This window comes from Lytechinus variegatus, chromosome 8 (genome assembly GCF_018143015.1).
Source record: "Lytechinus variegatus isolate NC3 chromosome 8, Lvar_3.0, whole genome shotgun sequence".
NCBI lineage: Eukaryota > Metazoa > Echinodermata > Echinoidea > Temnopleuroida > Toxopneustidae > Lytechinus > Lytechinus variegatus.
The window spans coordinates 27,681,945-27,694,085 of NC_054747.1; the positions used below are offsets into that span (position 1 = coordinate 27,681,945).

General features: G+C 35.8%; 2 protein-coding genes across 2 annotated transcripts; both read left to right on the forward strand.

Annotated features, from left to right (window-relative positions):
• Window positions 1-2,486: 2,486 nt before the first annotated feature.
• LOC121419621 (vascular cell adhesion protein 1-like) lies at window positions 2,487-4,819 on the forward strand. The gene is made up of 3 exons (XM_041614078.1): window positions 2,487-2,745; window positions 3,771-4,106; window positions 4,470-4,819. Exons 1-3 carry the CDS (start codon window positions 2,487-2,489, stop codon window positions 4,817-4,819), a joined length of 945 nt encoding a protein of 314 aa, XP_041470012.1.
• Window positions 4,820-5,393: 574 nt separating this feature from the next.
• On the forward strand, window positions 5,394-12,049 carry LOC121419623. Its single transcript, XM_041614079.1, has 6 exons — window positions 5,394-5,692; window positions 6,832-7,191; window positions 8,585-8,860; window positions 9,480-9,632; window positions 11,030-11,058; window positions 11,600-12,049. Exons 1-6 carry the CDS (start codon window positions 5,602-5,604, stop codon window positions 12,038-12,040), a joined length of 1,350 nt encoding a protein of 449 aa, XP_041470013.1. The 5' UTR covers window positions 5,394-5,601; the 3' UTR covers window positions 12,041-12,049.
• The last annotated feature ends 92 nt before the right edge of the window (window positions 12,050-12,141 follow it).

The following is a 12,141-nucleotide window of genomic DNA, read 5'->3' on the forward strand; positions in this document are numbered from 1 at the left end:
GTAAGGGATTGTGGGTACAAATTGTATTCATACGAGTAATGTTAAGCTGGATGTGTTGGTCAACTAGACGTTAAGTGTTCTCATGGTATCACTCGGTATAATCAAATAATTTAACAATGAGAACCATCTGTACCGGATTCAATATCTTCTGATGATTCTGATGACAGTCTACATTCCATTAAGTGGTGTATTATAGCATTGAAAATGTTATCAATCGACAAAGAATGGAATATTACGTTCTCCTGTGGCTTGCCATCACCTGGATTGTGAAGGGTAAGGATGGATTGTTCATCAGGTAAAAAATATTGTCAAAGAGAAATATTGCTCATGTAAATTAAATAATCATCTCAAACTAGACATGGACATGGTTCATTGTGGAATTAATTTGTAAAGTGCTAAGACAGGAGTTTATTTCTAATTTAATTACAGACGGACATAAGCGCAGGTGTTACATAAAAACAGATAAGCTTGATATTTTGGAATAGAGTATGATATATATATATATATATTCAGGAATAAGTGAGTGAACAATTTATTTCATGTTAGGGTCCAGATCTGATATCAATCTTTAGGGCAAGAAACCCTCAAAGTCTGCATCATTTTGACGTCCCTTGCTTTTCCGGGTTTTAAATAACCTGCGTTGGCACTTTGAATATTTCTTTAAACTTTACTTTCACCTATTCTGCTTCAATAAACGAAGACATTCGAATACAAACGAAAATTGTAAATTCTTCCCAAATGTATGTATTTTTCCTAACTTAAGGTTTAATATTAGGTAAAAGGAAAGGACTCGTTTTCGAAATTCCAAACAAAATCATATTTTCTAAGAGCAAGCATATACCACAGGGCCTTCAGAGACTTTAATGGCCAAAACTAAGGTATGCCTATATACATGAGATATCAACTCGTTGGAGTTATATATACGACTGACGTGTCAAGAATAGAAGTGAAGATATTGACAAGCTTTACGCCTTAATGAATAGCCTTTCGCAAAAATTAAATCATTGTTCATTAAATATGAGGCGGATATTATCATAACCATTAGCCAACATGCGTAAGGTATATTTTAATGCCAGCGGGCAAAGCTAAGGAAAGAGCTCTAACTATCAGCATATCAACTATGGAATTTGATAAGCTGAAACTTTTACTTGAAATATATAATTTGTTCGAAAATCCCCCCATACACACACACACACCTTTAATAAGTCCTTTCCATTTTCTTGCAGGTACTCTACCTATTTCTGTAGTGCCAGTTCCAGTGACTTATTCTGACTTGAACGTCATCGGTGAAAATTTTACAATCACATGCAATTATCCATCTTTTGATGCAATAGTAAAGTGGAAACATAATGATTCCCTCATTGCGTATCGAGACTGCAGCACTATGGCATACTGTCGGATTAATCTAACAAAGTACAAGATCGTGGCAAATGACCGCAGCACATCGCTTACAATAATCAATTTGACTACATTCGACAATGGAATATATGCATGTAAAATATTTACCACTGATAAGATCTATTCTTCTAATACATTACTGAAAGTAATAAATCCAGGTAAGTAAAGGGAGCTGCTGTGTATGGAAATTTTAGAAATTGAAGTTGTAACAAGTAATAAACAATAATGAATAATCATCGGATGCAGACGCGAATTGGTATTACTCCTAATATAAAGCCGAGCTCAACGTGATTCAGTCATTAGTCCTTTGCAAAAAAATCCATTGCTTTCATAAATAAGGTCACCAAGTAGGCCGCATGATATTTATCTATCGTGAACAGTTGAAGTTGACTTCATGAAAATAGAGGTGACTCATTGTTTATATGTTGTCTTAATTTGGGTGTATGTTTTCTTAATTGGTTTGTATTTTCTAGGAACACACAAAGTACAGGGCATTTGATTATAATGAATTGTAAATAAAGACAAAAAATGTTTAACTGAACCATCTCTTTACATGTAGGCCCTATGTGAAAATCAAATATTAAAAAATAACTTCCTATCATCGCCTAAAGTTACATGTACTGTTTGGTGGTGTCATTCGTTTTCTATGTGTTTCAAGTACATTTATTATTGAACCAGCAGACCTTCTAGAAGCAACAACATTCACAGAGTTTCCAGCCCTACATTTCAGATTTTCTGGCATGGGAAAGATATATACTAAAAGCAAGGAAGACAACATATAAACAATGAGTCATGTAATTAAAAGGGGGGGTATGTTCAACCAATCAGAAATTACCATCGCAATTCCTAGTCAGAATCAAAAGAGGCACCCGAATTCCATTATCCTGTAGCCCTATACAAAATAACCAGTAGAAAAGAGTTTCAGGTGGATATTACAATACACATGGAAAAAGATTTTACAAAGCAATATGAATTTATCAATCTTGCTTTCCTCCACATAAAATGATCGATTGCCAGTCCCACCGGATGCGATCACTCTCACCAATAATTTGAGTCAGAAGGAATATCCAGACACCTCAACCCTTTTGATGACAGCCGGCCAACAGCATGCCATAACTTGCACAGTACAAGGGGCACGCCCACCGGCTCTTATTGAATGGAGCACTGATGTTGAACGTATCCAGGTCATGGATCAGGAAAATGTTGTTGAAGGCCAGAGCTACGTATCCCACAGGGTAGCAACCGTCAACCCTTCTAAAGATGACCATAACAAAGTAATTTGCTGTCTGGCATCTCATAGTAAGCTTCAGAATGTTCTTCAGTCAACCGTCAGTCTCTTTATTCAAGGTAATACTTTTATCCTATATTTTTACTTACACATGAGACACTCGAACACTTCCACGAATTTCATATAAAATTCTTTAATATATTTATTTAACTTTCCTAGGCAAAAATACATTCATATACAATGACCCTAAATTCTTGCAATCCCTCTCTAATAACAGAAAATGCAGTGTATCATTGAACACATTTAAACTCAAAATCGAATTATCCTGCTTCATTCTTGCATTCCTCATAACCGGACGTACATTTTAATTCCTGAATAGCTTTTTTTTGTCTTTTTTTCCTTGATATATATCTTATTATTTTGATTCCTGTTATATCAACGTTTGTTCTATCACAAGATTCCATTAGTCTGTGGTCATGGTGGTTAACCCTTTCCTATTTAACTTTCCTCAGTTTTCTTGTACGTTTATCATGTTCTTCTTGTCTTGACTTGTCCTATCATGTCTGTCGGTTCCTCTCGTCCTCTACATATTGTTCCCCCTTTCTTTTTTTTTTCCTTGTGCGCAACGTTTCCTTCATGCCGGAGTCATCCTTGTGTTGAGTTTATACCTCTAATACTAAGTCAAAATACATCTATATTTCACCAAATGTTATAGTTCGGGATTTTATACTTAATATTATGAAAAAAAATCACTCAAATTGCTGTAATTTTTTTGCTCGTTAAAGATACCAGAACTTTCAATTTTGAAATAAGATGTGAAATACGAAAAAAAGACATCTAAAAATCAATGATCAATGAAAATCGAAAATATCCAACTCCGAAACGAGCTATCTATGGACACGTTTTAATACAGTATTTTCATTTACAAACTTTCCCAAATCATTTTTATTACTACTATAAAACTGAGTAAATACTATGAAAGGTTTCCCATATTCTTATGTAATAGTCAGGCAAAGAGAATTATAGATTACCTGAATAGATACTATGAAAGTTTTCCCATATTCTTATTTCATAGTCAGGCAAAGAGAATTACAGATTACCTGAGTAAACACTATGAAAGGTTTCCCATATTCTTATTTCATAGTCAGGCCAAGAGAATTACAGATTACATCTTCTCTGACCATAACAATCAAAGCGGGAACCAAAACTCTCACCGTGTTTGAAAACGTTCCGGTAAACATTACCTGCCGATACTTTGGATCTCGTCCTCCTGTTCCACTTTCCTGGGAACTTGGACCTACAGCGCCTTCTGGTGGTATCACATATACCAGTAGACCAAACAGCATGGACAACACATTAAGTGATGGAGAGAGCACATTGCGGATCACACTACAAAGAAGTGCTCATTTCAAATTTGTGCGATGTTTGACATCTGCCGAGGAATGGCAAGTTAATGAACAAGTGAGACTTGTCGTTTATGGTGAGTTGATTTGAAGTTACAATTACATGAATTTCATTTTCTCATTTTAATTTCAAATAGATTTGATCTCGAAACTTGTCTAGCTTTGATAAAGGTCACGTTTGTTGAGTGGTTAATTTGTAACCTTAAGCCATACCTGTTTAATTTACCTACATATATTTTTTCTTCTTTCGCCTTTATTAGTGATACCAGGGTGAGACATCTTCAGAAGAAGACGCTACAAAAATTTTGCTATTATTATCATAATCTAGAACATCTTAGAACTTAATGTGACTCACTTTTTATATCAAAGTAAATCTAAAGTATAAAATGATGTTCCTCCTGTAATGCTCATTTTCACTGGGTAATTTCGTTCTTAATAAGGTCCACCAGATCCTCCAGAGATACTCAATTCTCCTGACTTACAAGATGGCATCGCCGCATCAGTCACGTGCATCGCCAACAATGGGTATCCGGTTCCTGTGTTCCAATGGAATCTAGGAATGAACGATCTGACCAACGAATCATTGAGAATAAAAAACACTGACAATAGATCTACTGACAACCAAAGAGTTATGGCACGAAGTGTGCTTACGTTCACTCCAAGGAAGAAAGACCATGGCCGATATCTTGTCTGTCAGGTACATCATCCTGAAACCCCGGGTGTTTGGTCTCGGAGCATATGGATAACGATTAACGTCACATGTAAGTTGGTCTTGTCTTTTCGACAATAATCAATTTAGTCAGGAACAAGTAGTTAAGAGATATTCACTCTCAGTTACCAAACATATCAATTGCAAATTTAATTCATTGCATGATCTTTTTATTTGACTTTCAATTAATTATACAAAACGTGTAGAACAAGATATTTTATTCAACCTTATGGTTGTGATTCGTTTCATGATAAGGGTATATTCACTAGCCTAATTGATTTGTTTGGTCGTGCTTTTGTTGTTATTTTTAGACAAAAATAGATTAAGTATTCTATTTACCTACAATGGAGAGTTAAACGATGTGTTATGAACTCATTGTGAGCTTGATATTTTTCATTCTTCAAATTGAAGTAGCACTATAAGTAAGTCAGAAAATTCATTAACATTACATATGATGAAAATGTTTAATTTACCCCTTTTCTTTGTCTTTTAAACTATTAAAATGAACCTAAGTCAAGATGAAAAATTGTCATTTAGCACCAGTCATAGGTTTCGAAGCATGAAGCTCAGATCCTCTGTCTTCGTTCATTCCACACCGTTCTATGTTCTACATCTTACGACGTACATGACGTATGTATTATATTTAATACACAGATCCTCCAACGATTGCGGACCTATCGGTGCGTCGAACTTCAGATGATACTGGCAACATTGCTGTACTATTCTCCTGCCAGGTAGATGCTAGACCAAAAGCATATTCCATCTACTGGTTCTTCAATGGATCAAGATTGGAGAATGCTTCCGATGTCACGATCAATCAGTTTGACCGACCAGGAAGTGAAACACTTAGAACAAGCACGCTGATGATAACGAATCCAAAAAGGGAAGGAGAGTACGTATGTGAGGCTACGACACCGGTTGGCAACGACAGTGACGCCATCATCTTTAACTTGTGTGAGTCGAGAAAAATAGGCATTATATTAATACTTTTATTCTAGCCCATGTTGCTTAGCAGCAAAGCGTGGGATGACTTTTGTAACCCCGGTGTAAAGCGAAAAGTGTTTCTTATCATAACAACCAAAGGGACAAGAGTAAGTCCATGGTGAAAGGTGGCATAAACACATCAAACACACATACAGATGCGAGGAATATTTGCAAAAATCTAATCCACAACGGTTCATGAATGGCAATTGACGAATTTTATTATATTTATTCATTCTCAAAAAATAAAATAAAAGCATTAGAATACATAGGAACATATAATCGCAAAATATTAGTTAACTTGCAAGAATCCAATATATTATACCTAGTAAAGAGACATGAAGGTAATGAAATCGTATAGTACATCCTGTCGATTAAGCAAACAGTTATCTAACCACTGAATTTTAACTATACCAGTGCCCACTTCGTAGAGGCTCACCGGGTCCACATTATCAGAATATACGATCGTAATCATTAAGTATCTATTTGGTATGCTATTCAATAAATCCCGGTAGGTCTAATTAAAGACAAGACAGTCATAAAGAATGTGTTTTCAAAAGCAAGAGTGGAACGTGTTGGACTTGGGTTCTGTAGTGAGCGGCCAATCGGCGTCCCTGGTTAGAGTCCTTGTGAAAATCTCTATCGATTATTTAATGATCGTAAGAGCGGTAATGCCATCCTCACGTGTAGATCAGATAGTAGACCATCAGCCTCGATATCCTGGAAATGGAATGGTACAGAACTCAACAACAGCACCCGTCATCAGATCCACCAAAGTCCATCACAAGAAGAGACCTTGACTACGAGTGTTCTGATCATTTCTAATATTTCGTCAGAAGACGATGGCAACTATACATGCTTTGCCGAGACGACGATTGGGAACGATAGCGCGACGATGGTCCTCTTATATTCTGGTAAATTTTGTAATATCAGGCCGAGGCACATTTTCATTAATCAACCATGATTCTCCCCCTCCCAAATGCCATGAATTAATCCTATGTAACCACAAAATGCGATATTGGTGTGCTTTCCTGGTGTAGTTAATGATCGCTTTACACCATTTTTTTATTGTCCCATGACCGTTAACATCAAGTCTTTATACCTCAATACAGCCATCCCAGATCCACCTTCTCGGCTCATCGTCCACCAAAACCAGACGACATCTTCAACTCTCTTCGTTGCCTGGCAACCAGGGTTCAATGGTGGGTTTAATCAGACGTTCAATCTGGAATACTGTTCAAACGACACAGCAGCGATGGAGGAAGAATGTGGTGTTATCACCAACCTGACACAACAATTCTTTACCCTGGATGGACTGAAAGCGTTCACATGGTACCGATTAACACTATGGGCAGAGAACAGCGCAGGGAATAGTAGCACTGTGACTGCAATGGCTTCAACAGCTCGTATGTTCAATTCAATTCAAATTTATTTCCACTACTCCTTGTATAAATTGGCGAAAAAGCACTACTGCCTGTAAAAATTGGCGAAAGCGCAATTGTTCTTTTGTTTTGTTTCTTCAAATTCATACTTTAACTGAAATCATAAACCTGTTAAATTAACAGCTGACCTTTCGAGGATTACAAACATTGATTGATTAACCAAAAAAATAATAATTTTCGATATGGGATTTCACATGTATATTCTTCATTATCTTCTTTACGTTGGGTAACATTATGTAATTTTTATTTTTTTTTACTTTTTCTCGTCTTTTAATTTAAGTAGGTTTTCAATTAAAAAAAACTGTAATCAGAAGTAAATATTATTTTATTTTTAGGCTTCCAGAACAAGTCAGTGTCTCTAGTATAACTATAAAATATAAAGTTACATTGAACCATGCATGAAGATGGTCGCAATACTTTTCCATCATGTGCAATTTACCATGTTAACTTATAACTATAATTAATGATCGCGATCAAGACATAGTTTCGGTTGATGAAAAGGATCATCCACTTGATATTTTCATCTATGCTTGCATTGAAATCGAAACATCACAAACCACAATTTCTGGAGATAAAGGACCACTTTTGAAATGTTATTGAATCGTATTTTTGTTTCTTTTCTCTATTGTGCTTCCTTGTTGGGCTATATACAGCACTTCAACCAAAGAACTATGGTAAGAATAAGGCTTTATGTCAATGATATTTTCTCTCCTCTCTCTCCTCTTACATTAAAACATTCACTTTCTATGCATACATGTATTGACAAAGATGGCCATCACTACAACACGCTACATGGATTATGCAAACCCATCCAGAATGAATAACTTGGAAACTCCTGCTAGTCTGTATTAAGAAACTTACTACTAAATGAATGTATTGCTTGGGGGAATATTTGGATTTTTTTTTAATATGAAAGACAATTAATAAGTAAATAATACAATAAATAAATTCTTTAAAAACTTAAAACGATGCGTTGACAGTTGTAATAATTTTGGCATTTCTGTAATAATTGATGATTCTCTTCCTGCTTGATAAAAAAATATTCATGATTTCACAAGGAGAGTAAAAGGGTAACGAATAGGCAAATAGTAAACATCGTTTATCATAGTACATTCAATGCACTAAAAAGTTTGACTTTTTTAATGTATTTTGGTGGGTATTTCTTTCATATAGCTTGGAAGAAATAGACGTTTGTTCCCTCTTATAGTAAAATCTCCCAAACATTATAACTCAATTGAAATTGTATCACGGGTTGGATCTTATTCATTTATTCTTTGTGAATGTAGCTAAAAAAATTATAGTGTTCTTTTTTTCTTCAGTTTTATGACTAAAGTGTAATCATATTAACCAATATTTAATCTCTCGAAGTGTGTCTAGAAATATACAGTAAATTTGATATTTCGTGTTCAGGTGTTATTGTGAGGTACAAGTATTACTATTTTTTTCATTCATCTTCATTTTACAGGCGTAAGCATTACTCGAGTCGGGGTGGGACAAGTACTTCATATACAGAAAGCAAATCAGTCGTTGGGTGAAGTTTGTTTTGTTTTGAAGTCCTCCAATGAGAGCTGTGCTCTCCTGGATAAATCAAAGTGCATTTACCCCACGAAAGGCATTAAAGAGGTCAGCGTTGACGCGGTTGATGATGTTGTTGTGACCTACGGAAGAGGGTTATGCAGTGAACCAGCTAATATAACAGGTAACCATTTGTATTTAGTCTCCATCGTTTGTCTCTTTCAGTATTGGGATTTTTATTACAGAAAAAAAATAAAAACAAACAGAACCCTAATTTATGGTTAAATGGCTATTATTCAGCAGTAAATCTAAAAGCGAAAGAGAGCTGAATAAATGGCTGCATAATATTTAAATGAAAATGAAATTCAATTAATTAATAATTACATTTTGCGATGTGCAAAATGTGAGGGAATGAATAAGCAAATGTCTCACTGTGTACACGGATTGAGGTATGTATAAAATGTTTGGGCCGGTGTGTGTGAGGGTCGATCAATTGCGAGCGTGAGTGTTGAGTGAGTTACATACAGTTTTCATCATGTGTGAGAGCTTTTTTTATGGCGACACAGTGCGTGGGATAAATTGTCTGCGGCTCATAAGAATGACCTGATACATAAACGCTCCAATTAATTTGTTCTCTTAAACAAGCAATAACTGCACCTATCATTTTAATAAACTAGAGTATTTCAAGCTCATGAAATATGGGGCCATCATGCATACTGATATTACATTGATTCTTGAAATGGTTATATCGTGATGGTGTATTCACAATATCTCATTGGTCGGGTTTTACCCTCTCATCCTAGATCAACCTGGTCCGACAGTTCCATCAAGTGATCAAGGAACTCCATACATGATAATTGCTATTGGTGTGATTGCTTCAATCAGCGTCATCATAGTAATCTCACTTGGTCTCATGTACTTTAATGGATTGATGTGCTGTACCAAACGAAAGAAAGGTATGTTTTAACCAAAAAATGCACCCCGGAGAAAGGCTTTAGTGTGTGTGTTTATCCCTGTAAATACATATTCTGTGGGGGGGGGTATTTCACATTGTGGGTGTGGGTTTCATGAATCAAATGTATGTGTCCTCAAATCATTATTCATTTATATTTAGTATCCTATGTGCACGGTTTCTTAATACATTGAGATTATGTGGGTGTGCTCTGAATGCATTGAGTGTGTGTGTGTGTGTGTGATATTCTCTCAAACAATTGAGGGTGTGGGTGTGTGAACTCATCTTTCATTGACAATATTCTTTCATGTGCATGGTATTTCATACATTGAAGTATGTGGGGCATGTTTCTTAATTCATTGAGTGTGTGGATGTTCTTTTTCTCTAAAAAATATTGAGGGTGTGGGAGTATGTACTCAATGCATTTTGAGGGTAAGGGTGCGTATTTGTGTGATTATTTTCTCCAAACATTCAGGGTGCAGGATGTGCCTTCTAACCTCATGTGGGAGTGTGTTGGGTTTTACAGTTACATAACATTTTGATATAATCATTTACTTCCAGGACCAACCTTAAAGGTCAACATTCCAAAGATGAGGAGTGTGATGCGCACGAGGGTATGGGGGCGAACGTGTGTGAGGGTGAGTGTGAGAGAGAGATTGTGTGTTTTCATCAATACCAGGAAGTGGGGGATGTTCTGAGTAAATTTCTATATGCTTCAGGGTGTTTGTTTTCTTAATGTATTGCGGTGTGGTTGTTTGGTGCGTGTGTGCCTACGTTGCTGCCTTGTCTTTCACTTTCTCTTGTTTTCACTGAGTTTCAAACGATATTTGTTGGCTTGTACATCATTTTACAATATGCTATCATTGTTCTACTCTTCGCTCTTTTCATATTTTATTATCCCCGATACATCCTCCAGTTGCACATTAAAATCCTTTCACTTTCACTTCCTCTTTATCTCACATTCTCTCTTTTATTAACTATTATGCATGTTACTTGCAAGTCAAATTGTTTGCCAAGGAGATAGATGCAAAAGAGAGTGTAAAGGAAATAAAACATTTGTTTTAAAAATCATTAATATACCCATACAGCAGTTTCTGATAAAAGGATATTAGGGTTCATCAAAATAAACTGCAATTAAGTAGAAATGGTCAATATTATTTGGAAGTAGGATAAAATGTTACCTAAATGAAATTCGAATACATTGAATATGAAAAACTTTATTCAAATACAAATTGAAAACACTTAAGATTACACGAAGCTAATTTTCCTCCAGTTTACAAGAATTGAGTTTGCATAATTATCATTTCCAAATCAGGTCATTCTATTAATGACACTGAAATATTCTTGTCAAACTAACAGAAATGTTTATATACTTTTTTATTTCTTTTGTTCTCTAAGCAGATAACGGCGATCAACCAGAAGGCCGAACGGTATGCCTAAAACTTTTTTTTCATCTACTTATTCATTACAATCTATAACTCAGGATTATATAAAAACAAAACTACAAAAGTCTTATAAACTTTTTTCACTAGATCTGAAGAAAATAAATTTCAAAAAATGAACCTCACTGCTTGATATTATCTCCAATAGTTGTAGGAGGCATAGTCATGATATGCAAAAAGCAATTACAAGTGAGAGCATGTACATTTGACTAGTTGTAAGAACTAGAGGGGGATACTTTATATTTGTACACGTGTCGTTTTCATAATTTTTAAATTTCAGTATACTGCATCATCCCCCATTTTGTTTTGAAAGGTCTTACTCTTAACCAGGTATGCTGTTTTTTATCACATGAAGTAATATCTTTACTTCCATGTTTTTTTATTTTTTTAATCTTTTATTTTACACATGAATTACAACAAAATTTAAATGCAACTCAACAGAAAGACACGACTTCCTATTCCATGTTGCCCCTATAAAAACAACAATCCCAAAAATCTATGAACTCATTGGATTTTTTCATTATTTCAGGTGGATGAGGATGGCTTGGTATACATCTCAGTGGCGCACGACCGCACCCATCCCCCTAATGCCCCACCCATACAGACAGAGGAACCAACCATCTACGCCTCCCTCAACAAAGACGCCACGAAACATCGCAAGGGAGAGATGGAATACTCGGACACAAATGCAACAACACCCGACGGCCAACCCATGTACGGGAATTACTTAGTCAAACAGAGGAAACAGGAACAGGCCAGAATGCCACCACCGGTACAGGCGGATGATGCGTCCTATAGAGCCGACGGAAGCAGAAGATCAGAAGGAGCTATCGGACCGACCATGCCAGACGGCCAACCAATGTACGGTAACTACTTGGTAAAAATGAGAAAAGAACAGGAAAGGGCTGAGCAGGAAAGGGCAGAGCAGATGGCTGGCACCTATAATTTCTTCGAAATGTACAGTATCTAGCTCTCAATATAAAATAGACTACAAAATCTAATGCATTGCCAATTGATGACTTAGAAAGCTAAGAATGTAATCATCTCCAGAATGTTTAATGTTCTCCAGAT

Bases quoted from the DNA above. Each gene is read 5' to 3' on its own strand.
- LOC121419621 (XM_041614078.1), top strand. From the start codon at position 2,487: ATGACAGCCGGCCAACAGCATGCCATAACTTGCACAGTACAAGGGGCA. The intron at 2,746-3,770 runs GTAATACTTTTA...CTTATTTCATAG, and splicing joins CGTCAGTCTCTTTATTCAAG to TCAGGCCAAGAGAATTACAG. The intron at 4,107-4,469 runs GTGAGTTGATTT...GTTCTTAATAAG, and splicing joins AGTGAGACTTGTCGTTTATG to GTCCACCAGATCCTCCAGAG.
- LOC121419623 (XM_041614079.1), top strand. From the start codon at position 5,602: ATGATAACGAATCCAAAAAGGGAAGGAGAGTACGTATGTGAGGCTACG. The intron at 7,192-8,584 runs GCCTGTAAAAAT...TGTTATTGTGAG, and splicing joins ATTGGCGAAAAAGCACTACT to GTACAAGTATTACTATTTTT. The intron at 9,633-11,029 runs GTATGTTTTAAC...TTCTCTAAGCAG, and splicing joins CTGTACCAAACGAAAGAAAG to ATAACGGCGATCAACCAGAA.